Source organism: Clavelina lepadiformis, chromosome 1 (assembly GCF_947623445.1).
Source record: "Clavelina lepadiformis chromosome 1, kaClaLepa1.1, whole genome shotgun sequence".
In the NCBI taxonomy this organism is placed as follows: Eukaryota; Metazoa; Chordata; class Ascidiacea; order Aplousobranchia; family Clavelinidae; genus Clavelina; species Clavelina lepadiformis.
The window spans coordinates 13,040,859-13,066,129 of record NC_135240.1 but is presented as its reverse complement, the minus strand read 5'-3'; the positions used below and the strand labels follow the sequence as shown (position 1 = coordinate 13,066,129).

At 35.1% G+C, this 25,271-nt stretch overlaps 5 protein-coding genes across 12 annotated transcripts in view; 3 read left to right on the top strand and 2 right to left on the bottom strand.

Annotated features, from left to right (window-relative positions):
* The window catches only part of LOC143460080 (regulating synaptic membrane exocytosis protein 2-like), a 30,932-nt gene extending 29,839 nt beyond the window's left edge, over positions 1 to 1,093 (top strand). For all 7 annotated transcript variants that reach the window (XM_076957486.1, XM_076957477.1, XM_076957469.1 and 4 more), the window contains 3 exons: positions 84 to 174; positions 242 to 381; positions 488 to 1,093. In XM_076957486.1, the coding sequence (XP_076813601.1) occupies positions 84 to 174; positions 242 to 381; positions 488 to 703 (447 nt within the window). In that variant the 3' untranslated portion in view covers positions 704 to 1,093. The remainder of the gene's footprint in view (positions 1 to 83; positions 175 to 241; positions 382 to 487) is intronic.
* Positions 1,094 to 1,097: 4 nt separating this feature from the next.
* LOC143460120 (uncharacterized) lies at positions 1,098 to 6,463 on the bottom strand. 2 transcript variants are annotated; one of them, XM_076957529.1, is made up of 3 exons: positions 6,223 to 6,463; positions 4,529 to 4,706; positions 1,098 to 1,436 (listed from the first exon to the last, which is right to left on the bottom strand). In XM_076957529.1, exons 2-3 carry the CDS (start codon positions 4,682 to 4,684, stop codon positions 1,365 to 1,367), a joined length of 228 nt encoding a protein of 75 aa, XP_076813644.1. In that variant the 5' UTR covers positions 4,685 to 4,706; positions 6,223 to 6,463; the 3' UTR covers positions 1,098 to 1,364. The 2 variants fall into 2 exon arrangements, with proteins under 2 accessions (XP_076813644.1, XP_076813637.1); XM_076957522.1 differs by lacking the exon at positions 6,223 to 6,463 and having other exon boundaries at positions 4,529 to 5,124.
* Positions 6,464 to 11,320: 4,857 nt separating this feature from the next.
* On the top strand, positions 11,321 to 15,828 carry LOC143448250 (alanine--tRNA ligase, cytoplasmic-like). The gene has a single exon (XM_076947891.1). It carries the CDS (start codon positions 12,964 to 12,966, stop codon positions 15,484 to 15,486), a length of 2,523 nt encoding a protein of 840 aa, XP_076804006.1. The 5' UTR covers positions 11,321 to 12,963; the 3' UTR covers positions 15,487 to 15,828.
* Positions 15,793 to 19,650, top strand: LOC143448257 (mitogen-activated protein kinase 8-like). The gene is made up of 7 exons (XM_076947903.1): positions 15,793 to 15,947; positions 16,106 to 16,295; positions 16,558 to 16,791; positions 17,175 to 17,398; positions 17,922 to 18,084; positions 18,235 to 18,470; positions 18,580 to 19,650. Exons 1-7 carry the CDS (start codon positions 15,943 to 15,945, stop codon positions 18,848 to 18,850), a joined length of 1,323 nt encoding a protein of 440 aa, XP_076804018.1. The 5' UTR covers positions 15,793 to 15,942; the 3' UTR covers positions 18,851 to 19,650.
* A 1,231-nt stretch (positions 19,651 to 20,881) lies between these two features.
* LOC143466781 (ATP-dependent (S)-NAD(P)H-hydrate dehydratase-like) lies at positions 20,882 to 24,534 on the bottom strand. The gene is made up of 9 exons (XM_076964988.1): positions 24,377 to 24,534; positions 24,020 to 24,175; positions 23,340 to 23,385; positions 23,028 to 23,116; positions 22,560 to 22,719; positions 22,219 to 22,323; positions 21,761 to 21,899; positions 21,405 to 21,504; positions 20,882 to 21,204 (listed from the first exon to the last, which is right to left on the bottom strand). The coding sequence occupies exons 1-9, from the start codon at positions 24,484 to 24,486 to the stop codon at positions 21,027 to 21,029; spliced, it is 1,083 nt and encodes a 360-aa protein (XP_076821103.1). The 5' UTR covers positions 24,487 to 24,534; the 3' UTR covers positions 20,882 to 21,026.
* Positions 24,535 to 25,271: the final 737 nt, after the last annotated feature.

Below are 25,271 nucleotides of genomic sequence, written 5' to 3'. Positions count from 1 at the left end.
AAAGGAAGAAAAATTTATTGACTTGTAATGCATTGTTTATTTAACAGCCTATATGGAATAATTAAATGCTTTTTATTTTGAAGTTGGGTTTTTATGAACGTCGTGGCCAGCTTGAAGTTCAAGTTATACGAGCAAGGAATCTAGTACCCAAGGCAAACACAAAAATTTTACCAGGTTAATGTAACTATCTATTTATTCAAATGGACACATATGATACTAACGAGTCTTATTTCTTTTTCAGCCACATATGTAAAGGTCTACCTTTTGTTCGACTTACAATGTATTTCAAAAAAGAAAACTAAAATTGCCCGTCGCGCACTTGACCCAGCATTTCACCAGACGCTGACATTTGACCCGACCCAATATGGCAACGCTGTGCAGGTAAACATCAAGATATGACAACAAAAATCCGATATTGTGTCCAACTTCTATTATTATCATTACATTCATTTTGTTCTCGTTACAACTAAGACCTTCCATATTGTAGGTGATAATGTGGGGTGATTATGGGCGCATGGATCATAAAGCATTTATGGGAGTCATTCAAGTGCGGCTGGATAGTCTGAATCTTTCCACCAATTCCATAGGATGGTATCATCTTTTCCCTACCACATCATTGATTGATGCTTCATCTTTGGAGGGAACACATCCAGGATCGATGACTTCGCTAGACAGTGACATGTCATCAGTTTTCAAGAGTTGAACACATTTCAACATTCAGAATTTGCGTTTTTCAGCTGGTATTAAGAGAGATTAAGGTTGAATAGGGGTATTGCGGTGACTGGAGAACCTGAAGGTATTCTACTGAACAGCATTGTAGACATTAAAACTGTTTGCCTAATTTCACAAACTATAGCCCATACTTGCTTTACTGCCATTCACTCCTGTTGAGTTTGCACAGATACTCGGGTATTTTCGAACGTCCTGTTTGCATATATATAATTTCCTGCTAAATAATTTCTACAGTTACACAAATCAAGTATAAAGTGGCAGCCGTAATGCTTAATATTGTCGTGCAATATCTGTTCTGCTTGGCGCATTGCTCTTAATTGTATTACTTGATATATTAAAGTTCCTGGACAAAACATACAAAGATCTATTTTGGGTAGACAGTTTATAAACATACGAAACCACACAAATGTAGGATTAAAAATAGCATTAAATACATACAGTAAAAATACAACTATAGTTGTTAACTGAAAAGTGGTACCAAAACATAAAATTGATGCATATATATATATTAATATAATAGATAAAATATGTAAGAACAATCATTCCAACGAATCACTAAAAATTCAACAAAGCTGAAAGCTGCCTGTCATGAAGATGCAACCGACCGTTTGTTTGTACAACAAGTTAAAAATTTAACCAACTTGCCATCGCAAACCACCATCTGTTGCTTGGTTCGTATGTACCTCTTTTTCTTCAGCTTTTCTCTAAAAGTAATACAAATATCATTCCCATAATGCAACACGGGGATCAAGTAATATTTAAAACGGGCAAACCGATTAACAACAACATGATGTAGGTTTATAAATATTATATGATATTAGTTTTTCAACTTTATACCCCCTTAGTTTGCTTTCAATATCCCAAAAAATCTTACGCTCAACAACGCTACAGACTCGTTATATTTGTCCTGTGCATGCTCACAGTCGAAAATATTTATTAAATTGCCTTTTTTCCTATAATTATATTGTGTACATTGAAATCAACTGTTTTAATTCATTATTTCTTTGAAACATGTTAGCTCTTAACTCATAGAAGGTTTATACCTGCTTTTTGGTATGTAAATATGACAAAATTCATCAAAAGGCAATGTGTAGTGAAAAATATCGTATGGTGGTTTAGTGATTACACACAATGCCATTAGATGGCAAGTTATCAGTTGTTGTAAACCACTGATTCAAACAGAAATTGCTTCCATTGGAGCAAAATCCATGCTAAAATTTACATTGTGCTCTACACAACAATCAGAATGAGTCTTTATAACATGGTTAATTAATTATATATCAGTCCTTGGATGTTAGTGTACTTGTAGTTTACTGTTAAACACTAAATTTTATAGTACAGTACTTCCTCGATTATCCGTACCTCGTTTAACCGGCATTCAATTATCCGGCCGAGACATTCGATTATGACGTAACAAACTAACCGACTAATTCTAGAATGGAGAATGCATTAATTGTTGCATTTGTACTGGTTACAATTGTTGAATATGTCTCTATGGGTCCAGCAGCATATCCTTCGTAAGTAGTGTGAAGTTAGACCAGCCTAAACAATAAATACAGTATCGAGATGGCTTCATATTCGAGAAGTACTACTGTGAAACGAAAAAGGACAGTTTTATCTATTGAAGACAAGCTGATGGTGTGTGACATGGTGCGAAGAAAAATTCCTAAAACAGAAATTATGTTCAAATACAACATCGGAAAGTCAACTGTAAATGACATTTGCAAGAGTGAAGAAAGTTTAAAGAATTTCAAGATGGCAAAATGTGAACTAGGCATTTCAAAATCAGTTAAAGCAACCAAAACTATGAAAGGAGGAATGTACCATAAATTGGACAGTGCCCTTTATCTATGGTTTAGACAGCAGCGTGAAAAAGGAATTCCAGTGACTGGGCCAATTCTCTTAGAAAAGGCCACGGAATTTCACGACCTTCTTTATGAAGAAAACCCTAAGCCTTTTAATGCAAGTTATGGTTTCCAATGGCGCTTTTGCAATCGTTTTGGGATCAAAAGTCTTGCAATTGTGGGAGAGAAAATAAGTGCTGATGTTATCTCCGCTGACAACTTTGTTCGTTCTTTCGATGAGCTTGCTGATGGATATTCTTTGGATCAAGTTTTTAATTGCGATGAGACTGGTCTCTATTATAAAATGCTTCCTGGACGAACTTTGACTACGAACCACAGTGATCCATCTGGCACCAAAAAAGCTAAAGAGCGTATAACTATAAATGCATGTTCTAATGCAAGTGGCTCCATTAAACTGCCATTATTGTTCATCGGCAAAGCAAAAAATCCCCGATGCTTTCGTGGAATTGACAAATCGACATTGCCCGTTGTGTATCGACACCAGAAAAATGCTTGGGTTAATACAGTTATATTCAACGATTGGTTTCAAAACTGCTTCGTGCCTGATGTAGAGAAAAATCTAATTGAATTAGGACAGGAACCAAAAGCATTATTGATATTGGACAACTGTTCAGCTCACCCAAGCGAGGATGAACTAGTGTCCAATGATGGTAAGATTGTTGCTAAGTTTTTACCGCCCAATGTCACTTCTCTCATACAACCCATGGATCAAGGTGTTTTGGAGTGCCTGAAGAGAATTTATCGGCGGTCTGTTTTAAAAAGGCTGGTTTCTCAGACAGAGGATGATATGTTAACTTTTCTGAAGAAAATTGATATGCTGAGAGTTGTAGAAAAGATAGCAAATGCTTGGGAACAGATAAGTCCAGAGACATTAAGGAAATCTTGGCAAAAACTTATTCCACTCGACGAATCTTCTCTGGACGAAATCGCCGTTTGTTCCGAAAGCATACTAAATGCTGATTTCGTGGAACAATTTGCCGCACTAAACATTGAATTAGAACCCTCTGACGTTGACAGATGGTTTCAAGCTGACGGTCCAGGTTACGAACATATGGATGAGCAGGGAATAGTTGATCTTGTTTCAGCAGAAGAAGAAGAGGATATATGTGATGAAGAAGATGCAGATGAAACTACAGAAGATGCAACAAAAAGAGCACAATGCCCTGTTTCTCATGCAGAAGCAATGCGAATGTTTGATCAGTGTCTGACGTGGCTACGTTTTCAGCCAGAAGCAACGGTTTCAAACACTTCCACGTTAGTACAACTTCGTGAGTTAGCTGCCGAAAAACGTCAATCTTCCCGCAAACAATCCAAGATTGATTCATTTTTTAGTAGATTTTAAGCGTAATTTTTTTGTAAACTGCTACATTTCGATCAGTTTTTTACCATAAAAGTGCTGAGTTATGACATTTTTCTGTACATTACTGCATTAGTTCTCTCTGTTTCTATTTCTATGATGTAAAAATACAAATTCAATTATCCGTTTTTTTTGCTTATCCGGTCAGATTTTTGAAAACATTGACCAAACTTGACCGGATAATTGAGGAAGTACTGTACTGGTTTTAAAAGTTTGAGATTGATTCACATTTGAAAGGCAACGTGAAAAAAAATTTATCTCTAAAGTATAACACTTCAATTTTCTAAAAACAGTTTCCCAACCTCATTGGATAATAATGGATGAGTCACTATAGTAATAAATAAAAAAGTCTTTAGGGCAGTTGCAGCAACCTAAATATGGAGCAAGGTGGAATTGGTACAAAAGTGTAACTACCAATAGATAGCAATTAGGTACCAAACTACCAACATTATTGGACTATATTGTATGTAAAACGATATTTTCATTCTAAAATGTTTGAATGCTCTAAACTCAGCACAAAAAGTGCTAAATTTGCAACACCGAGCTCCTAGAATTCATAGCATAGCATCTATACCATTTGTTGTTTGACTTTCTCAGGATTTTTAACACCGCGTGCTTCTTCTTTATTCCTTCGTTCCACAGCAGCCTGCAACATCTGCTGTCTTTTTATTTCTGGATCCGGCGTTTCAACGTCATCAACAGAGCCAAAACAACATTCCAGAGCTCCCATTTTGTAGGGCCTGCGAATTTCCCTATAATTAATGATAACAAGTAACAACCTTATTGATTGCAAGAATGTGGGAACAAGACCTGAACAAAAACCACTAAGTACTGGTATCGCACAGTACCACAAAATTTTCGACACCATTGACCTCATATTGCCAAAAACTCCTTACATGTTGAAATGTACTTTGGCTATGCATCTTTTTACATTGCATATGGTTACAAAACTTGCTATGTGCAGTTGTTAAAAGCTGTTCACTTCTGACCATCTGCAGCCACATATATACACTATTTATACATGGGAATTTTTGAACAAAGCAAACCTTGAACTATACCCAATGTGATAGGTAAATATGTTGCTAAATTAAGTGTTTGCAACATCAACACTGAATTTCAAGAATTTACAAAACAATTTAGATGCATATAATAAACCTTTTACAATTTTACTTCAAAACTAAGTGCTTTCATATAGAGCCTCAAAGAGTTAGGCGATACAAAATATCTTGCCACCTAGACAGTAAGTTGCAAAGGGTCTATTACAACAAACGTGGCTTAAAACTAAAAGAAAAAATTTTGCTGGCTCCTTTTGTTGGCATTAGAAACCATGCTAGCATTAAGAACATAAAAGCTGTAATTTTTTGCTTGAAATAAAACAAATAATTCACTTTACTTAAATTATGGAAAGAAACATTTAGGCTATCTTAAAAACATTTTCTGTGTCATAAAGTGAATGGTAGTTGATTAATCTGCCAGGAATTCTCGAGGGATCAAAGTTACCTTCTGGTTGACCATAGGCAACAGTATGGCACTTGTACACTGAATATTTTGTTCATCATGTCAATTTACATTCAATAAACAAATAAAAACTGGTTGTTTTAAAGTTAATTTGTAACATTAACAGATAAAACAAAGTACTGAGGGTCCAGTTCACGCCATCATGCCAAAATTTGGGTGGTTGCTTGAAATATCTCTTGTGGGAAACTACCGTACTTCTAGAGTTTCAGTCGTGCCATTTGGACAACATTTAACTGTGGTATATTACAAAAACAGACTAACTTTATTATTTCCTGATAAATAATTAATAGACCCTTTCCAAATTACCGCCCACTTTTTTTTGGGAGGCAAGATTTTTTGATCGCCTATAGTCTACAGCAGGGGTGGGCAACATACAGCCCGCGGGCCGGATCCGGCCCGCGACGGGATTTTGAGCGGCCCGCAGACAGTTTCCGGTCTTACATGATAATGTGGCCTGCGGCCACATTCTGCCGCAATCCCTGTATTGCGTCACTGAATAAGTCCAAGTTTGCCAACCTGAGAAAGATGGCCATAAATCTACTTGTTCTGTTCGGGTCTACATACATTTATGAGCAAACATTTTCGACCATGAACATTAATAAGACAAAGCTGCGTTCCAATCTATTCAGGAATCCGGCCCGCCAAGTACTTCATTTTCTCATATCAGGCCCGCCGACCGAAGAAGTTGCCCGCCCCTGGTCTACAGTCTACACCCTATAGCCTTCTTACTAACAGAAATTGTCGACCCACCTTGATTTTTTTAAATTGCAAACGTTTTACGAACTGGGTATGTATAGATTTCGTTCAGGTGAGTTGCATATGAATTCCTTTACGCGACATAAAAAAATTTGGAAAATATGTTGCGTAGTTTTTATTTTTCAATGCAACAGCACTAACTTTACTTTTTACTACTACTACACTATTAGTTTTTTCTCAGTTTTCTAATATAAAAAGTACCGCACATAGCATAACACAGACACAATCGCCAAACGCGTTGGCGTTCAACTTCAACAACAACAACGTTCGTACAGATATCTTTTTTCTTCACAACGAATCATAATAATCAAAATGATGCTGCTTTGCTTGAACGTCCATTTACAAAAAAATAAACATGGAACTGAGCGATCAGCGTACGACATCATGGCGAAATTTAAAAGTAGGACAATTTTTAAAACCTAAAAAAATCGTTGTGCTGATTAAGTACACCTGTAATGATTCGTTTGTTAACTCGCCTCGTTTTATCTTAATTATTTCTTGTGTTTTGTTTCTGCTTCAGGCAAGTGTGTTTTTCTTTGTTATAGATTACGACTACTTCACGATTTGCATGGTGACAAACGAACATCTTTTGAGCTGTGAGGTTGTGTTGCTTTGCTTATCCTTATTCTATTATTTCAGATGAATGATTTTACGTTTAATAAAACTAAATATAACGGCATCGTTTAGTACAACACCCGTTTCAACATAGACATTCAAGCACGGTTTAAAAGTTGGTCACAATACGATTTAAACAATCTGAAAACCTGCAATCTTACTTCAGGCACATACAATATCTGCAAGCTGTTTGGGAATTTCAAATGCGCAAACGATCGGAATGTTACAGTATTCTTTTTTTAATAGGAAAATTTCGCAATATGAGTTTGGATAATGATTTCAAACATGTTGAAGTTGATTTATCAACTAACAGTTTATTTTATGTTGGGTTTAGTAGCCGTGCTAACCATTATTCATCTTTATCATTTGGTTACATTAGGCTCGTTTTAAGCCTTTGGGCTTTGCTATTCTTTCCCGCTCATTGTTTGCTGGTGGAATTGTTAATTGTTACTTCTTCATGCTATATAGCAGGGGTGGCCAGACCTGCTTCATGCTCGAGCCGCATATAACAAATTCCAGTTTTAAAAGAGCCACAACACAAACACAATAAAAAACACGAATTTATTCACTCACATCGAAGTGTAGCTATTGATAAACATTAGTGCTGCGTGGTGATACTATGAGTCTCCACCTGGGCTTCACCAACTCTTTTTGCAATTACTGTATTAGTATAACCGTAACCAAGACTTAAAACTAGGTCAGCCATGACGTACAGCTTCAATCTGACAGTTTACTTAACTACAGTGTACAAGTTAGCACACTTCTGTACAATAATGTACTTTTTGGAGTGTAATTTGATTATTATTAACAATGAGTCCATTGTTACTACGTGTGATAGAACGCATTGTTTCATAATCTGATCAAACAACTCGTCTAGACCGGGAAAATGCATATCTAATTCAACAATGCAAATTCATTAAAGAGCCGCAATCAAAGGCTCAAAGAGCCGCAGTTTGGCCACCCCTGCTATATAGGATTATTATCGGCTAACATTTCATTTTTTATTCCCTATATAGACAATGTCCAAAATAATCTCTACAAAGAAGAGATTGCTCTAATCAACCCTGCCTCTCTAGATCACTAAGTTGTTGGCGACGTTCCAGTTTGGCATAAAATTGGCTGCGTTATAGACGTGATATGCTAACTGCAATCTCTGAGGAAAGAAGTCGCTGAGCTAAAGTTAAATGGTTGCAGCAATGCATGATTGGCTACGTACAACGCCAAGTTTATACCAAGTTTTTTATTTTTTGAAACATTTCTTTTGATTTTATTGCCATTATAATTAATTATTTTCTTATTTTGTAATTTGTGTAAAATGTTTTTGATAAACAAATCTTGCCCGCAACAATAGCAGCTGTGTTTGACTGGATAATAATCTTAATAACGAGAGGGTAAATTTAGACTGCCTATTTATTACTTTTTAGGTTGTTAAGTACTTAATTGCACGCTTGGTTAAAATCGTTATGAATTTTTTCAGTCTGCCTTCCCAACAATGAAGTTGAAAGATGACACTGAAGCTTTGTACTAAATTGATGTTGTCTGAACCGTGTTAACCAAATTTTAAAGTAAAATAAGAAACAGGATATATTTAGGTTAACTTTATATTTTTCGACACGAGCTTTCGCAAGCATAAGCTTAATTGCATCTTCAGGTTTACTGTGAAATGGCAAAAAATATTTCAAAATTTCTAGGTAAACGACTGCTTGGAAACAACGATCGCAATCGTGACGTAATATCTACATTCTACAATCTACATGCATATATGGACACGGTTGACATCTGGTGTGTTGGCAGGGGAATGTTCTTCAAAATACTTTTCCAGATGCGTCGGGTAATTTGTTTGACGTCAGGAGATTTCTGAGGTTGGAAGGCCGTCGGTAAGCTATTAGAGGTTGGTTTGGAAAGATAGCATTGAGTGTAGGACCAACATTGAGAATACTCTGTAGGCCTAAATCTTTAGCTATACGCTTCATGAGTCTCAGTTGTGGAGAAAATGTCATGACCAGTGGATTAGGATTTTTTCCATGGATTAGGACTGAGTCACAATAATATTGTTTTATTCATTGCCATACTAAATCGTAAAAATATACTTTTCTAACAGTTTCATAGTGTTTGAATAAGCTGCTCTTGCACAAACCAATCATGTTTTTTGTCTTCTGGCCTTAAATATGATGATATTTCTAACCCGATGCACTTCGAACACTTGAAACCTGCAACGTCTAATCAACAGTCAACAAAATTGGTGACATGGTGCTAAGTATATTCACTGTATTCTGACATTGAGTTGGCTACAAGAGTGATCTATGCTCACCTACAATTTCACATTCTTTCGACCTGTATATTTTATCTGTTGCAGTTTTGCCTGCCTCCTGTTCAAGAATGGGATGAACAAAAGAATACTCACATCCTTCATTGCTTTTATATATCCATGTGATGTATCATACTGATTAAATTTTGCAGCACCATCTTCGAACTTAACCAGTTCGAGACAGACTTCTCTTATGACTTAATAAATAAATCTGAAACTGTAGTACTGATAATAATCTCCAGTAGCCGATTGTTCGTAAATTCCTTTATCTATTGACATATTTTAAATATAATAATCTTTTATGTATAACAACAAAACCATGGATCTGCAACTTGGTCAAATATTTATCCTTCCATCGATAAAAAATGCATTCGTCTAAAAAATTCGCTTTTAAACCAGTCAGTAGACTTTCTAACTAGGTACCAGTCAAAGTAAACAAGCTTGATAAGCCTAACGATTGCCAACACTAGCCATACAGTTGAACCATGCTGTTCTTAACTATTAACTAAAATTAGCTCACCTTCTATCACTCACTCTTCTATTGGACAATCTTGTCCGAGAATCTCTCTGATTACCTGGCCATCCTGTAACCTAAACAAAACCTAAATGTTCTCTCTAACCTAACCTAACTTAGACTAAACCCTAAATAGATTAGGGTTGCCATACGTCAGGATTTTCCTTACATGTCAAGGAATTTAGTGTTTAAATCTGCGTCAGGTAGAAATGCTAAAATGTGCTTAAAAGTCCGGAGTTTTTTTAAATTGTCTTTTAGTCCAAGTTTTTCTAGGTCGCGTACATTCTTAGCTTGTCAAAACTATCTGGTTTAAATCTGTCTGCAACTCGTTTACGACGTAAGCTGTTTATTACTTTTTAAGATGAACAGCATTAGGATTTGGCTTATTCTAGTCGTTGAAGTCGTATATGGAATGTTGCATCAGTGACGAAGAACTTACTGCACTGCCAGCACATAAGAAATGGTACAGGTATTTTCAAAAGACTAAAAACGCTGAATGTCACTCAGAATTACTAAGAGTTGTCCAGTTTTTCTTTGCTGTGGAGCCATAGGCATACAACGCAAATGTTAAGCGGGTGTTTACACTGATGCAGAGTCAGTTGACTAAAGAAAGAAATAAGATGACCATTGAAACAATGAAAGGAATTTTAACACTTCAGTACAAGTTCAAAAGCATGTCTTGTGAGGAAATTTTTATATGTTTTTGATGTCCAACAAGAGCTTGTTGAAAAAAATCAGATCTTCGGAAAAGAACGATTGGTATGAGGGAGAGTAGAGTATTGTTTATAAACTGCTATAGGCTACGTTCATTACTTGTGATTACTTTGGAGCGTATTTTGTAAAAATTCTGTGCTAATTGTACTTTTCACAAATGTTACTGTTTAAAAGAAAACTTGCATTCGCGTATTGCAGTGCAACATTTTTTTACTGTTTTTGTATTGTTTCCCGTTTGTCACAAAAAAGCAATGGCCGCAATGTAGGCTGCTTTGTTAATATTCTAAAGTTAGTCAATGCAACTGAGGTAAATTTGTCAGGGATTGCGCATTATCAAATATGATAACCCTGAAGTAGATGAAATTTACTTTTTAAATACCGTAGTGCCGAACCCTTCTGCTATTATTCTCAGCTAACCACCAGTGTGTTATTTTGGCCTTAAACTCGTTAAACTTAGGAATTACTTTCTGGGTTTGGTGGCCATGCTAACTTACCATCTAATAGCACAATTGTTATCTTGCATGTTTTCAGCCCTTGGACCTTGCCACTTTATTTCTGCTTGTTAACTGTTCGTGAGCATGTCTACAACGGTTATCATCGTAACTTTCGTTCCGCACTGTTAATGGCGAATAATAAACAATACAATATCTTTAACAAGCTGCATGACGTACTTAAATAATTGTTACGTTCCGTGAATGGTGAGTTTTTCTAAAACTGAAAGTAATCACAAAATGTTGCCCCACTACTTAGAGCCTAAATTTCTAAGGCAGAAATAGCAGCCCAACACGCAAGCAAGCAAATACTATGAAATTCACATGGGCTCCAAACGAATTAGTGGCAACCAAGCGTAACAAATTTTACGTCATAAAGAAACAAACACCCCTGAGCCTTCTATAGTTGTTAGTATTCTGTGTTAAAACTACTGTAGTCTTACACTTTGGCGCACGACAACGACAATTTTGTGTGCTAAAGCTACAGTAAACCTGGTGCACAGGTGCAGTGCCAGTCTTACATACAGTACAATCAATCTACTGTATCTGTTCAAGTAGGCTAGCCTATTTTCTTGATTTCCGATTTTTTTGTGGGCTTCACGAAATTCTGAGAGTCGAAGATATATCCCACTTCTTAAAATTAATTATTCGCTAGATCTACTTTTACTGCGCAACACAGTGATTACGTTTAATAGACTACAATCTAGACTAAAAAAAGTTTAAGACCGTACCGTAGTTCAAGTTTCGACTGATACACAGATTTTTTGTTTTTGTATAAAATGAACATAAATTTGTATATCTGATGGACAATTTGTTCAGCGTCACTGACAATTTATCATAGAAAACTGCCATGCATTTCAGATTAGTTGACAATAGGCCTATACAGAATTATGTTTTATTCAGCGCTAGCCTAGATATGTAGCCTAGCCAGTGTCAACCCACTTTGAATAATTTTTAAATTACAAGCATTCTGGACATTGGATTTTAAAAATGTTGCTCAAGTGAGTAGCATATGAATTCCTCTAATAAAAAAAGATAATAGGTTGCCTAATTCTTATTTTACAGTGGTTAAAGTCCTTCTTCGCCCTGGACTTGTTGAATATGACATCTAGATATATTGTCAGCGAAGCATGCAACATAAATTACATAGGAGTTTGCGTGTTATCTGAAGCACGTTACATATGCTAATTTTGTTTTGCATGTCAAGGAACGTTTAAAGTTATCAACTATTAGTAAATCCAAGCTGAATTGTTACATTCAAACATGCTGTAGATACCATGCCAACTCCGCTGACCAAGTAAAAATCTAAAAACTATCAAAAAATCTTGCTAACCCCCAAAAAATGGTGGTGGTAATTTTATAATGCGAAATATTCTGGTAACATGTTGTAAACATATTCTCATTTTTAAAAAGTATGTGAACATGCATTGATAACAAACGCTTGGTTAATGTCTTTTATTTTGATTTGTTGTTTTGAGGTTACCTGTAATCTCAGTACAGAGTGATCGTGTAATGTTTACGAATAAATTACTTTAGTATCGATACATGATTTATTTTTTCTTCAAGTCTCTCACTTTGCTTGAATTTCTCTTTCTTTCCATTGTTGGATGTGGTTTTTACAAGTGCATCCCCATGTAACATTTCATGTTCTAGTTCTATATAGTTATATTCCCATTGTCTGTAAACTTTGGAATGATAATCTTTATCCTCAGTCAAAGGAAAGTCTTTGCATGACTTAAAGTCAGTGGAAATTCCTCATCAATTGAGCCCCAGTTACAGAGCAAGTTTTTATGCAAGTTTCGTTTGTCACACATTTTGTATTTGCCATGTCAAAATGCTCCATGCTTATTGTGCAAGAAAAGCAATTTGCTCCATGCACATAAGGACAGATAAAAGTATCATTGGGTTGCCAAGAACTTGAAGAGATTCGGAACAAATGTCATGCTTGCATATGTCACCCTAAAACGTAACAATATAGTAAATTTTTCACTTGTTCAGGATACAATTTTAAGGTAAATTATTGGTGTTATTATATTTTGGCATGTTTTAGTAAAAATATTATAGCAATTCTGACTAACAGGAATGAGTGTAATATGACTTTGTTGGTCAGATTTCCAAGGCAATGTGTACTTGGGGCTTTTGGTCAATTCTATCAAATTCCACCTTCAAGTATCGTTCCGCCTGCATGTCGTTTTAGTCAACATTCATCAAAAGACATAAGGGAACTTTTTATTAACTATTATCGGGATAAGCATCAGCATACTCAGGTTCCGTCATCAAAAGTATTTTCTCCTGATGACAATTCTCTTCTTTTTGTAAATGCTGGTATGAACCAGTTTAAACCTGTTTTATTGGGAAACGAAGCCGCTTACAAAAGAATAAACTTCATCAAAAGAGCTGTAAATAGTCAAAAATGTATTAGGGCAGGTGGAAAGCACAATGATTTGGAAGATGTTGGTGTTGATGTATGCCATCACACATTTTTTGAAATGCTTGGTTCATGGTCGTTTGGAGATTACTTTAAGAAAGATGCATGTAAGATGGCATGGTCTCTTCTTGCTGATGTATTTCACCTGTCAAAGGATAAGTTATATGTGACATATTTTAGTGGTTGTGAGGAGATTGGCTTGGAAGCTGACCTGGAAACAAAAGAAATCTGGAATTCCATTGGGGTAAACGAAGATAGAATTTTGCCTTTTGGGATCAAAGACAACTTTTGGGAAATGGGTGACAGTGGCCCTTGTGGTCCTTGCACAGAAATACATTACGATCAAAACCCAGATTTACGTTATGCCCCTGAGGAAGTGAATAAACCTGGTTCTGATGTTATTGAAATATGGAATCTTGTGTTCATGCAGTATAACAGACTTGGTAAAAATGAATTAATACCTTTGAAGAAATGCCATGTTGATGCAGGCATGGGTCTAGAGCGAATCACTGCAGTTCTTCAAGGGAAAGTTTCAAACTATGACACTGACCTATTTCATCCCATTATTTCTGCCCTGGAAAATCTTAGTAAATGTCGTCCATATGCTGGACATGTTGGGGAAGAAGACCTAGATGGCACAGATGCTGCTTATCGCATTGTCAGTGACCACATAAGGATGTTAACCATTGCTATTTCGGATGGAATTCATCCTGGTCCTCGTGGAAGAGATTTAATTGTGAGACAAGTTTTGCGAAGAGCAGTAATGGCAGGAGTTGAAAAACTTGGAATCGAAAATATGTTTCTTCATAAACTTGTTCCTGTTGTAATTGAGTCTCTAAAGCCAGCATTTCCCGATCTTGAATCTAGCAAGGAGCTTATAGTATCTATCATTAATAAGGCAGAAAAATCATTTTATGATATGTTAGCTTATGGAGATAAACTAATTACAAAAACTGTCTCTAGCATGCCTGTAAGTCAAACCGCATTTCCCACTGACGTTGCTTGGCAGCTTTTGTCTTATTACGGTTATCCTCAAGATACATTGATGTTGAAACTAAAAGGATATGATATGAGTGTTAACATGCAAGAAATCCTTAAATTTTCTAAACTGAAGAATCCTGAAAGTATACATTTGGATAGACAAAGAAAAGCATTTAATGTAAAGAGTATAATTCAAATTTTGTCTGCTGAAAATATAGCTAAAACAGAAGAGATTTTGAATACAAAGTTAAATGAAAATGCTAGAGCAGGTGCTATACATGAACCTTTGTCCTGCAGGATACTTGCCATTTTATCTGATACTGATAAAAATACAGAAGCCACAGACAAATTAAGTGAAGGCTATTTCCTTGTATTAGATAAATCTTACTTTTTCATTCCTAATGCTGATAAATTAGAGGATGTAGGTGTCATTGTGTATAAAGGAAAAAACTATGTGATTGATGAAGTGCTACATGTTCAAGGTTGGTTGCTGCATCGTTTGAATTGTATTTCAACTAAGGATTCATTGGACAAATTTATCACCGGTGATGAGGTGGAAATACACACTACTGGAAAACAATGGTTGCCATATTTTCGTGCATATTCAGCATCTTGTCTTGTCAAACATGTTCTACCAAAAGTATGTCCAAATTCCTCAATTCAGAAAGTTAAAGTGGGAAAGGACAAAATCAAGTTGGAAATTGGTGGTAGTTTGGATACTGGTGCGGTAATGAAAGTACAAGATGCAATTAATTCAGTTATTTTCAATAAACATTCAGAAGGCTTTCTAAACTCAAAAGCACAAGATTCCCATAAGCAATTAAAGGGAGATAAACGTGTTCTTCAATTGAAAGATATAGAAAAGGTTTTGACCATCAAATGTAAACATCAGGGTCAAGGGAGAACTGTTATACATTTTGTATGTGGCTCTCGTGCTGATTCATCAACAAAATTGTCAGAACATATGAACATCAAAATGCAAAATATCCTAAAGAACTATGACCGTTTATCATCCAAATCATCGAAAATAGTTGAGTTGGAAGAATTGCTACTAACAGTTGGTCAGCTGACATTTGACATAAACCAAGCTGAAATGTCAGTTTTTGAAAAGGCAAATTACAGAAACAAATTGAGTCAAATATCAAGTCGTTTGCGTACAATGAGGAGACGATTAAAAAGACAGCTTTCAAGTGCATCTGGTTATTAAGATTAGATAAACTGATTCATACTTGTGCCACACCAAATCACGATGTTAATTCAGCTTTCATTTCTTCAGTTTCTGCTGAAGATGCATAGTGCTCATCGTTGGCCTTGTTGCTTTTCTGCTGAGTTTTTCAAATTTTAATAACCTGTCATTATCACTTCTCTCATTAGAGTTATATTAGCCATCCAACGGAGTTGATCCACCCATTTCACTATATTGATGTGAACCTCTTTTGTATACTCCATACAATTTTTGGGCGTTGTTATGCAAGTTTCACATTTAAAGATTTATTGTATATTATATTTGTTGGTTTGCATCTGTCTTTTGCCAACTTCTCTTTTACAGGTATTGTTATAGCTGTTTTTCTACTGTACTGTAGTTCATAACTAAATTTGGATTGATATATATTGGATGTTAATGTAGATGGGGCTTCATCAAGAATTGATAACTTCATAACTTATGGGGTGAGTCACTATATTTTAAGCCCCTAAAAGACTGTTAAGAGTAAAGGTATTGTATTGGCACCTATTTTTAAGGGTTTCCTATTTTTAGCATTTTTGGTAAAATTTGTTGCATAGTTGCGAGAAAATCGGTTTTGTTAAAATGCTTTGGCCATTGCTAGGCAAGCAGATGAAGGTATGAGTAACGGAAAACACAAAGGTGCAGCTGCAGCTGCACCAGCCTTACACGCTACTAATGAACAAGATGCTGCCAACTCTGAGTTTTACACAGTTCAAGTATCTGACTCAGTGTTTACTGTCTTGAAAAGATATCAGAACCTTAAGCCAATAGGGTCTGGAGCTCAAGGAATGGTAAATGCTGTTGTACTTTTATGAGAGTAATTCTTAAGTGATCTTTGTGACTTTAAAAGTAAAGTAAAAAACTTTTAAAAAAGTTTAAGTTACTTAGTTTTGGTCGTTACAGAATGAGATTTGTAACTTGAATGTTTTAAACATGTCCAAAAATTTAACCACCATAATGCCAGTAGATCATAGATGAGACACCAGTAAATTGTTAGCGACTAATTTTATGGTGTATATCAGCTTTCGTTGATATTTTATTTTGTCATTTTAGGTCTGCGCTGCCCATGACACAATACTTGGTCAACATGTTGCTATAAAAAAGCTCAGTCGGCCGTTCCAGAATCCTACTCATGCAAAGCGTGCATATCGTGAGCTTGTACTAATGCGTGCCGTAAATCACAAGAATATTATTGGACTTCTAAATGTGTTTTCTCCCCAAAAATCATTTGAAGAATTTGCAAATGTTTACCTGGTGATGGAGCTTATGGATGCCAGTTTATGTCAGGTGGTGGATATGCAACTGAATACTTATCGAAAAAATACCTAACAGTCATTCACTTGTAAAATGTTGTAAAATTTATCTTTATATCCACAGAAAGTACTAAGGTCTTAGGGTAGTTACTTGCTCTTAAAAATTACAGATAGTCACATGGTCTGGTGAGGTACATATCTATACATATATTGCCTAAAAACAATTCTAATTATGTAAATCACTATGCAGCGCAATACAACACAAAGCAGTTAACATATGTTTTATTACAATGCAATACTGATATAGCAATTTCTTACTAAAACATTTCATTGTTTTCTATGTGTGCCAGAAACATTTTTTATTTGTTTTGTGAAGTAGTTTCTGATTTTCAGTTTTTTATCTGAATATATTTTCAGGTTATACAAATGGACCTTGATCATGAGCGCTTATCTTATCTACTATATCAGCTGTTATGTGGAATCAAACACCTCCATTCGGCTGGAATTATTCACAGAGACTTAAAGCCATCTAACATAGTGGTTCGGTCAGACTGCACTTTAAAAATACTTGACTTTGGCCTTGCCAGAACAGCTGGTGGTTCGTTTATGATGACCCCTTACGTAGTTACACGTTATTACAGGTACGTTGAATTTACAAAATGATTTGACATAATTTGTGTTGGATGTCAGTGCAGATACAGATTTGTACCACACACATATACCACAGACAAAAACATTGAAGATACTTGGCTTAAATTTGTTACAAGACTGCATTATATGCAGACAATAGACGTTAGTATGATATTGGTTTAGAAAAATTCTATCTGTTCATCCTGGCATTGCACTGGAAACGATTTAAGTTTTGACATTAGCTGAAAGTGGCGCATGGCACCCATATGTTTCAAGAACTCATAAATAATAAATGTTCTAATGACTGCAGCCAGATCACTTAACAAAACACTCCAAGGTTTAAAATGACATTTTACACACCACACACTGGATGCATTAGTATGTTCTAATTAGTTGTGTTGTTGCAATACAGTTACTTTAGAAAGTTTTTGTGCATTTTGATATAAGTTCAAAGTTAGAAGTTAGAATTTTAAATAAATATATTAAAACTAATACAATTCCTACTAAATCAATCAACAAATTTTCACCAAATAGAGCCCCGGAAGTTATTTTGGGCATGGGTTACCAAGAAGTAGTTGATATTTGGTCAGTTGGGTGTATCTTTGGTGAGATGATAAGAGGACAAGTTTTATTTCCTGGCACCGATCATATTGATCAGTGGAATAAAATTACAGAGCAGCTTGGCACACCTTCAGAAGTATGTATATAGTGACTTCATTTACAAGTTGCAACTGTCTGCATACTTCCCGAAAGGATTCTTCGGTTTGGTTACAAAAAATATTCTCTTCATTCGAAGAACTATTTCAAATTTTTTTGCCCATGACGTAACTATGCTAATTTTTTTTAGGAATTTACTGACAAACTACAGACAACTGTTCGAAACTATGTTTTAAATCGACCCACACAACGTGGCTACCCTATACAACGCCTCTTCCCTGATAACTTCTTTCCTGCTGATTCGGAAAGTAATGGAAGATTGCGTGCAAGCCAAGCCAGAGACCTCCTTGGAAAAATGTTGGTTGTTGATCCAGTTAACAGAATAACAGTAGACGAAGCACTACAGCATCCATACATAAAAGTTTGGTAAGCAGATGCTAGTTATAATTATCTTTAGGTTGTACTTATTTGTATAGCACTTTTAACATAATAATTACAAAAGATTAAAGTATTTGTAATAAATTGATGTTTGAAGGTATGATACAAGTGAGGTAGAAGGTCCAGCTCCACAGCTAAACGATAACGCTGCTATAGATGAAGCCGAATATACTGTTGACAAATGGAAGGAGGTGATATGGAAAGAAGTGAAACGATGGGAAAGCGTAGACACCACTGTACCCAATCCATTATTTCCAGCCTTGCGAAATGATGACAAGAAGGGCCAGAAAGCCCAGCCTAAAGACAGCAAAGTTGAAGATAGCGTCACCACATCTGAATCTGTAGAAAAGTCAAGCAAAAAATCCTAGGTGGCTGATGTGATTTTCATCTGCAATAAAATCCGTATTAGACTGGCAGTTCATAGCTCAACCCTGTATTGGCGTTATATTGCTGTGATGGGAGTTAGTGAAACTCTGGGTGCTTGGTTTCCAGAGTGCAGGACCAGAACGCCTTGATTTTAGAAAATTGCGCACTTGTATCTAAACTTACCTAGTTCAGATATGTTTGGTTGAATTGTGCTTGTCGTAACAAAACTAACCTGTGTTGCTTGTTTGTCTAACCCAGGTACGGTTATGCTTACTGTTTTTGTTGCTGCTCCACAATGCATACTATGCTTGTAAAACGTTCTATATTTCAATTTTGTATACTTAGATTTCAACTATATTTTCAAGAAAAATCATGCATGTAGTTTGCTTACTGCAATATTGTTGTTGTACTTTTCCTGTCATAGTTAACAAGTTTCAATTATCTGAGTATTTACAAGGTAAATTGATTTGTCATCATCAAGCAGACAAATTTAGAAACAGTGACGACATTGTTTATTAGCCTTCAGGCTCCAATTGAACTATTACTGCAGTTGTTTTAAGGTATTGAACAAGTTTTTGTTGTACAACCCGCCAATTAAACATTAAAAATGCTTTTGTTGCATCTGTATGCTTCTTAAAATTTTCACAATAATTTTAAATGTTTGTTTAACATGTTTAATGAAACTGAATATTGTACAGCAATTAAATGCAATTTCTAGACTGGTTGAAAATACTTACACGAGCATGGTGATTAGAACCTGATTATTTTGAAAACTAGTGAAATAAACCTAAATTCCATGTAATACAGTTATCATGGTTGCGTTGGAAGAGCGAATTTTAAATGCAGTGTAAATGTAGGTCTTTGATTCACATCAGTGTTATTATACCTTCTGTGGTTTGTAGTTGTGTTAGTTTTGTAGCTATTAGGCGATTTTAATGTTTTTTGTTGTGTTAACCAGAGCTAGGAGCTTTGCGTTTTCAAAAAGAGCCGGAGCTGAAGCCAGTTGTTTGATAGCCAGCTCCAGCTCCAACTAATTTTATGAGATGGTATTGTTATTGGCTGATTTCACATAATTTAAAAGCAACCATCACAAAATTGATAATTGTTAACTCTTTGGCGCCATCTTTTTTAACTTAGCGATTTGGACAAGTGCGTCTGCTATTAGACTTTAAATTTGGGGGTGATTACTGATCGAGGTCGATGAATATTGATGAAGTCGTATACTTTTCAAGAAAATGCGGTAATGGAGCTGGAGTAGTGGTGTGAAAGAGCTCCAGAGGTGAAGCTATGCTCTGTTAGAAGAGAGCGCTGGAGCTGGAGCAGTTTCATTTTAATTCTGGCTCTAAAGCTCTGGTGTTAACGGCGAACATTTACAGGTTACGCATTCGGTAAGAAAACAGAAGAACCACTGAACTATTGTTAATAATGAAAAATTTGATTCTGAATACTTAACGCAGTGGTTTTCAACCTGGGGGTCGCGAAGACGACAAATAAATACCAATAACTATTACGAGAATGCCAATTAATCACCATAAAAAATTAACTGTAATGATATTAGTGAATGTTCAAACAGTGAGCAGCCAGGAAGCAAGTTGCGAGATAGACTATTATTTTTGCAGCAGATGATAGCCTAGGCAAGCCGCAATTGAGTTTATTACTACAGTATTGAGTTCCGGGTATCAATCATAGGAATAAACTAATAATAGAGCCAGATCTAAGGATTGCACTGGCAACAACAGCGCCACGCATAGACAAGCTTGTCGCCAAGATGCAACACCAACCATCTCACAGATGCTGCCTTGTGCATGAATTCAATAAATGAGTATTTTTTTCAACAGAGTGGTATCATAATTTATGTTATTTTTAATTATATTTATTTGTGCTATTGCGCATACACAAATGTATTACATATGCCCGAATCAAAATTTTTGGAAGGGGGTCGTTAGTTACACTGGGTTGTTAAAATGGGTCGCGGTATGAAAAAGGTTGAAAACCACTGATTAAATGTTTGCTTAAGTAGCGTTTAGGCCATGTCTATTGTACATGCTTTATTACAAAGCCATAATTGCGAATGAACAGTTATTTATAACAGTAATTAAATTCTTGCAGATGAAATATTTCCACATAATGATCATTTAAGCATAGAAGTAAAATAAGTGATGTGTTTAGAACCCGCATTTACAATTTAGCCTCTTGAGTTTCAAGTAACGAATTAAATGTAGGATTTATTTCATTTATAAGATCTGTTGTTGTTGTTGAACGTCCATACTTTTTGAAAGCAAGATGGCCGCATCTCTTAGTCAAGATGGATGCGGCATAACCAGCTACCAATGTTGGAGCAATAGTGGAGTCATGCCTATATATAATTGATATTTTAAAAACGCCGAATACACGCCATTTTTTATATATAATGTTTTTATACAAAAAACATACAAATTCATATTGAATAAAAAGCACTTGTTTGCGAAAGCAACATCTTCTATAAACAAGTAAATGTGAGACAAAATACAATTTAACCATTTCAACATAATTAAATCTAGAAGATGTGATATTTACCTCTGATGAGACCAGTATGTAAAGACGCCTGCTGCTCCGGAGAGTAAATCACCTTGACCCCCACATCTTCTTGGACTGCTCTCTTCCTCTACTATTGTAACTAATACCAAAAAATCAACAACTTCAAAACAAAAGCATACAGTTGTGTTGTTAAATATTATTGGACAAGAAATGTTAAATTTCATTGTGCGTTTCCATTGCTGCACAGCAAGTTTTAAGATATTAGCGTTACCAATATTGCTGCTTTCTTACTTCACAGTAATTCAAATTAGTTTGAAGAGATTGTGGATGTTTATTCATGGTGAAAATATCTTTATCTTGACATCAGCAGTTATGGTTTACTTTTACAATCGTACCTTCATCTCCAAATGCAATAATATCATATTTTCCTTTGTGCAAAATTGTCACACCCTCCATTGCATTACTTAGAGCAATTGTCTTCTTGACTGCTAATTGTGCAACACCCATGTGAGGAGTTCCCTCAGATTTAATACCCTGCAATGTGAATCGGCTGTAATGGGTTTCGAACAAAAATCTAGTGCAGTACTTTCCTTGAGTAAGACGTTAACAAAGTTTCTTCCTGTTCATTGGTTCCAGTTAATAATATGTTTAATTAAAACAAAAAAACTAAAGATATATTAGTCATAAAAATACGTGTGGACAATCTTGGTAACCAAGGTTTGAGTAGTGAAAAATCAAATACGAGTTGTGATTTCCACCAGCAAAGAGGCAATACAGCATCTTATCATACTACAATTTACTCAAAAATTCCAGATATTATTAGTACTGTAATTCAAAAATAACAATGACATACAAATACATCACAAAGCCGCTTAAATTCTACTGCATTTGGTGTCAAAATAGCTTTGTGATAACCTTTTATAATTGATGGATCCTGTGCCACTAGAAACAGCCCATCCTGAAAAACAAATTAATTTGCGTGTTTGGTGCAGTATTTTACATTTAGTATGCATTACTTAATGCAAAACCAAAATATAAAATAACTATAAATTTTTCCAATAAACCACTTTTTTGTTGCCAAGAGCTAATTCCACTATAAAAATAATCCTCATTTTTGTAAGGCATTTTTAAAAATCATAATATGTTGATATTTAAATCAATTTCACTGATACTTCAGAACTTCTTGTAACTTACTGCATCGATTACTATGGGAATACTTCTTGCCCGAAGATCTGCTATTAAACTTTTAACAACATCCAGCACTGACTGCAATCGCCCCAAGCCAGGACCAATAACTACAGAATGCAAACGAGGGAGCCATTCTTTGATTGCTTCAACAGGATTTCCAGAATTTCTATAGATGTTAGCAGTAACAAAAAATATACCAAACCAATTCACAATTTTATACAATGGATTTATGACTGTTAAATAGGTATACAGTACTGTACAGTACATTGCCAAATGCACATGAAGTGTACCCTTTGACTGAAATGCAATGACAGTTTTTGCAACTGGTCGATGAAAATGTCTTCACATTTTTAGTGGTATTTTTTACAGCTAGTGCTCACTTTTTAAGTATGATTATTTGTTATACGCCTTTTACATACTTAGATACTTGCAATAACTTGACTACCTGCATACCCACAATGGAAGATCACTTACAGTAAGGGGTGAACTATAAGTTCAGGACTGTATGACTTTATGATTGGTGATGCTTCCTTCATGCAGAACACATGTGATAGGTCAGCGCCCTTTAAATACAGTTTATTATATATTGAGCAGCAAACTCTATTAAAAGTGCTTTTAATTATATTATTATTATATTACAGTATATTATTATTTTATGGTAGATATACAGTGGTTAACCAAATTTGTATAAAGTTTTGCAGTAATAGTACCATGTTCAAACGTTAGTTAAAAATTTACAGATTTTTGTGAAATTTTGGTATCTGAATGATACTAAAGAAGACTTACAACTTTCAGAGCTGATATTCCAGAAAAGTATGGTGCACCAGTATATCTAAACATATCACCGGTATTCTGAATTTATTAGAGAATGAATAATAAAACAAACTTAATGAAAACATGATGGTAAACTATAAAAACATTTATATTCACAATGACGAAATGTTTGAATTTCTAACGGTACTAATTACTGACAGTTTACAATTTCTTCAGAGCAGGAAATGTAAACATATACCTTTGTGTCAGAGTAATATTACTACAATTCTCATTTCCTGTACGTAGCACACTTCAGATAATACGCTCTAATTACCGTGTTTCTCCGAAAATAAGACCTAGCCTGAATTTTGAAAATGATTTTAATATAATCCCTACCTTTAAAATAAGACCTAGTCAATAGCGTGAAAGTGCAATGACCTGAAGTTACGCGAGGATCACGCCGCGACCATGAAAACTCCGTTGGAACTTTGGAATCTAGTGACAACCAAGACATTACAGAGGACGATGATATGATCATTTTTGAAGAAACATAATCCTCAACTTTGTTTTTAATAAATGAAAATAAAAACATTTCCTAAAATAAGGCCTAGTGTCATATTTTTTAGCGAAAAATAATATAAGCCCTGTCTTATTTTCGGAGAAACACGGTACTAATTGTACATGTTTTATAAAAGCAGCATAAATAGAATTACTCTTCACTTCCACCAATAATGCCTATTCTCCCAGCTTGACCCTTATGTGAGTCAAATGTTAGTGGTGGGACCATCCTTCTTGCTTCTTCCAGCATTTTATCTTGGTCATACATTACGGATTGGTTGTGGCAATTAGATGTTTCGCTGGCCCAAATCCTAAAAATAGAACACATTTATACCATCCCCAAATGAAATTTTTTCCAGCATATGCATTTTTTCGTTTTTAACTGTATATTTTGGATTTTATGCTGAACCATCAATTGTTTTCAACACTAGTGTGTCAAAATACTGTGCACATAGCAATTAAGTTAATGGTTACAAAAATTGTATTCATGATAATTAATAACAGTTTAATACTTAGATAAGAAACGTGGTCCCTTTTGAATAGAAGCAGGTATTTCTTGACACAATATCATATGAAGAAACTTAAAACCAAATATAACATTTACATTGTATTTAAATAACATTCTAAAACAAACACTTTGTTTTATATTTGTTCTCGTAACCGTATTAGCTTAAAATATAGCTTTGAATTAGGTTTAAATAAATCATGCAATAAGTTTAAAATTACTTTTATATCACCATCTAAGTAATCTCTACAAAAAAATAATTGCTTCCAGCGAGACAACATTGCAACCATAAGAAAGACAAGGCAACATTGCTACCTTTAATGAAACAAATATTAAATGAATGAATGAAAAAAATTTGCATTACAGATCAAAATGTAATGAAATCTGTCAGACCAAAACACAAACGCTAAGCTCTAATACGAAAAGAATCGTTTTTGAAACAATTATTTTTCTTCAACCACATTAGCATTGAAGCATTATTATCTAACCAAAGATTAAAATGAGACATGTGGTCAGTTCATAAAAAAAGTTACTTTAATAGCTTTCGACAACGTTTGTGGAAACTACGTAATGTTTTCATAGTGCAGTTACGTACTTGGAAGTTCTCAATTAAGCTGGTACTACGACACTTTATCGAAAGACACTTTATCAAACGACACTTTATCGAACGACAGTTAATCGAACCGACAGATGATCGAACGACACTTTATCGAACGACAGTTAATCGAACCGACAGTTGATCGAACGACACTTTATCGAACCGACAGTTGATCAAACCGACAGTTGATCGAACGACAAACTTTGACAATAGCTTCAAGCAAGATTTTTGCGTGTTTCTCAAACATTGAGACAATAAGCCATTGTGATGTGCGGTCTTTGTAATAGTGTGCATTAATGAATTG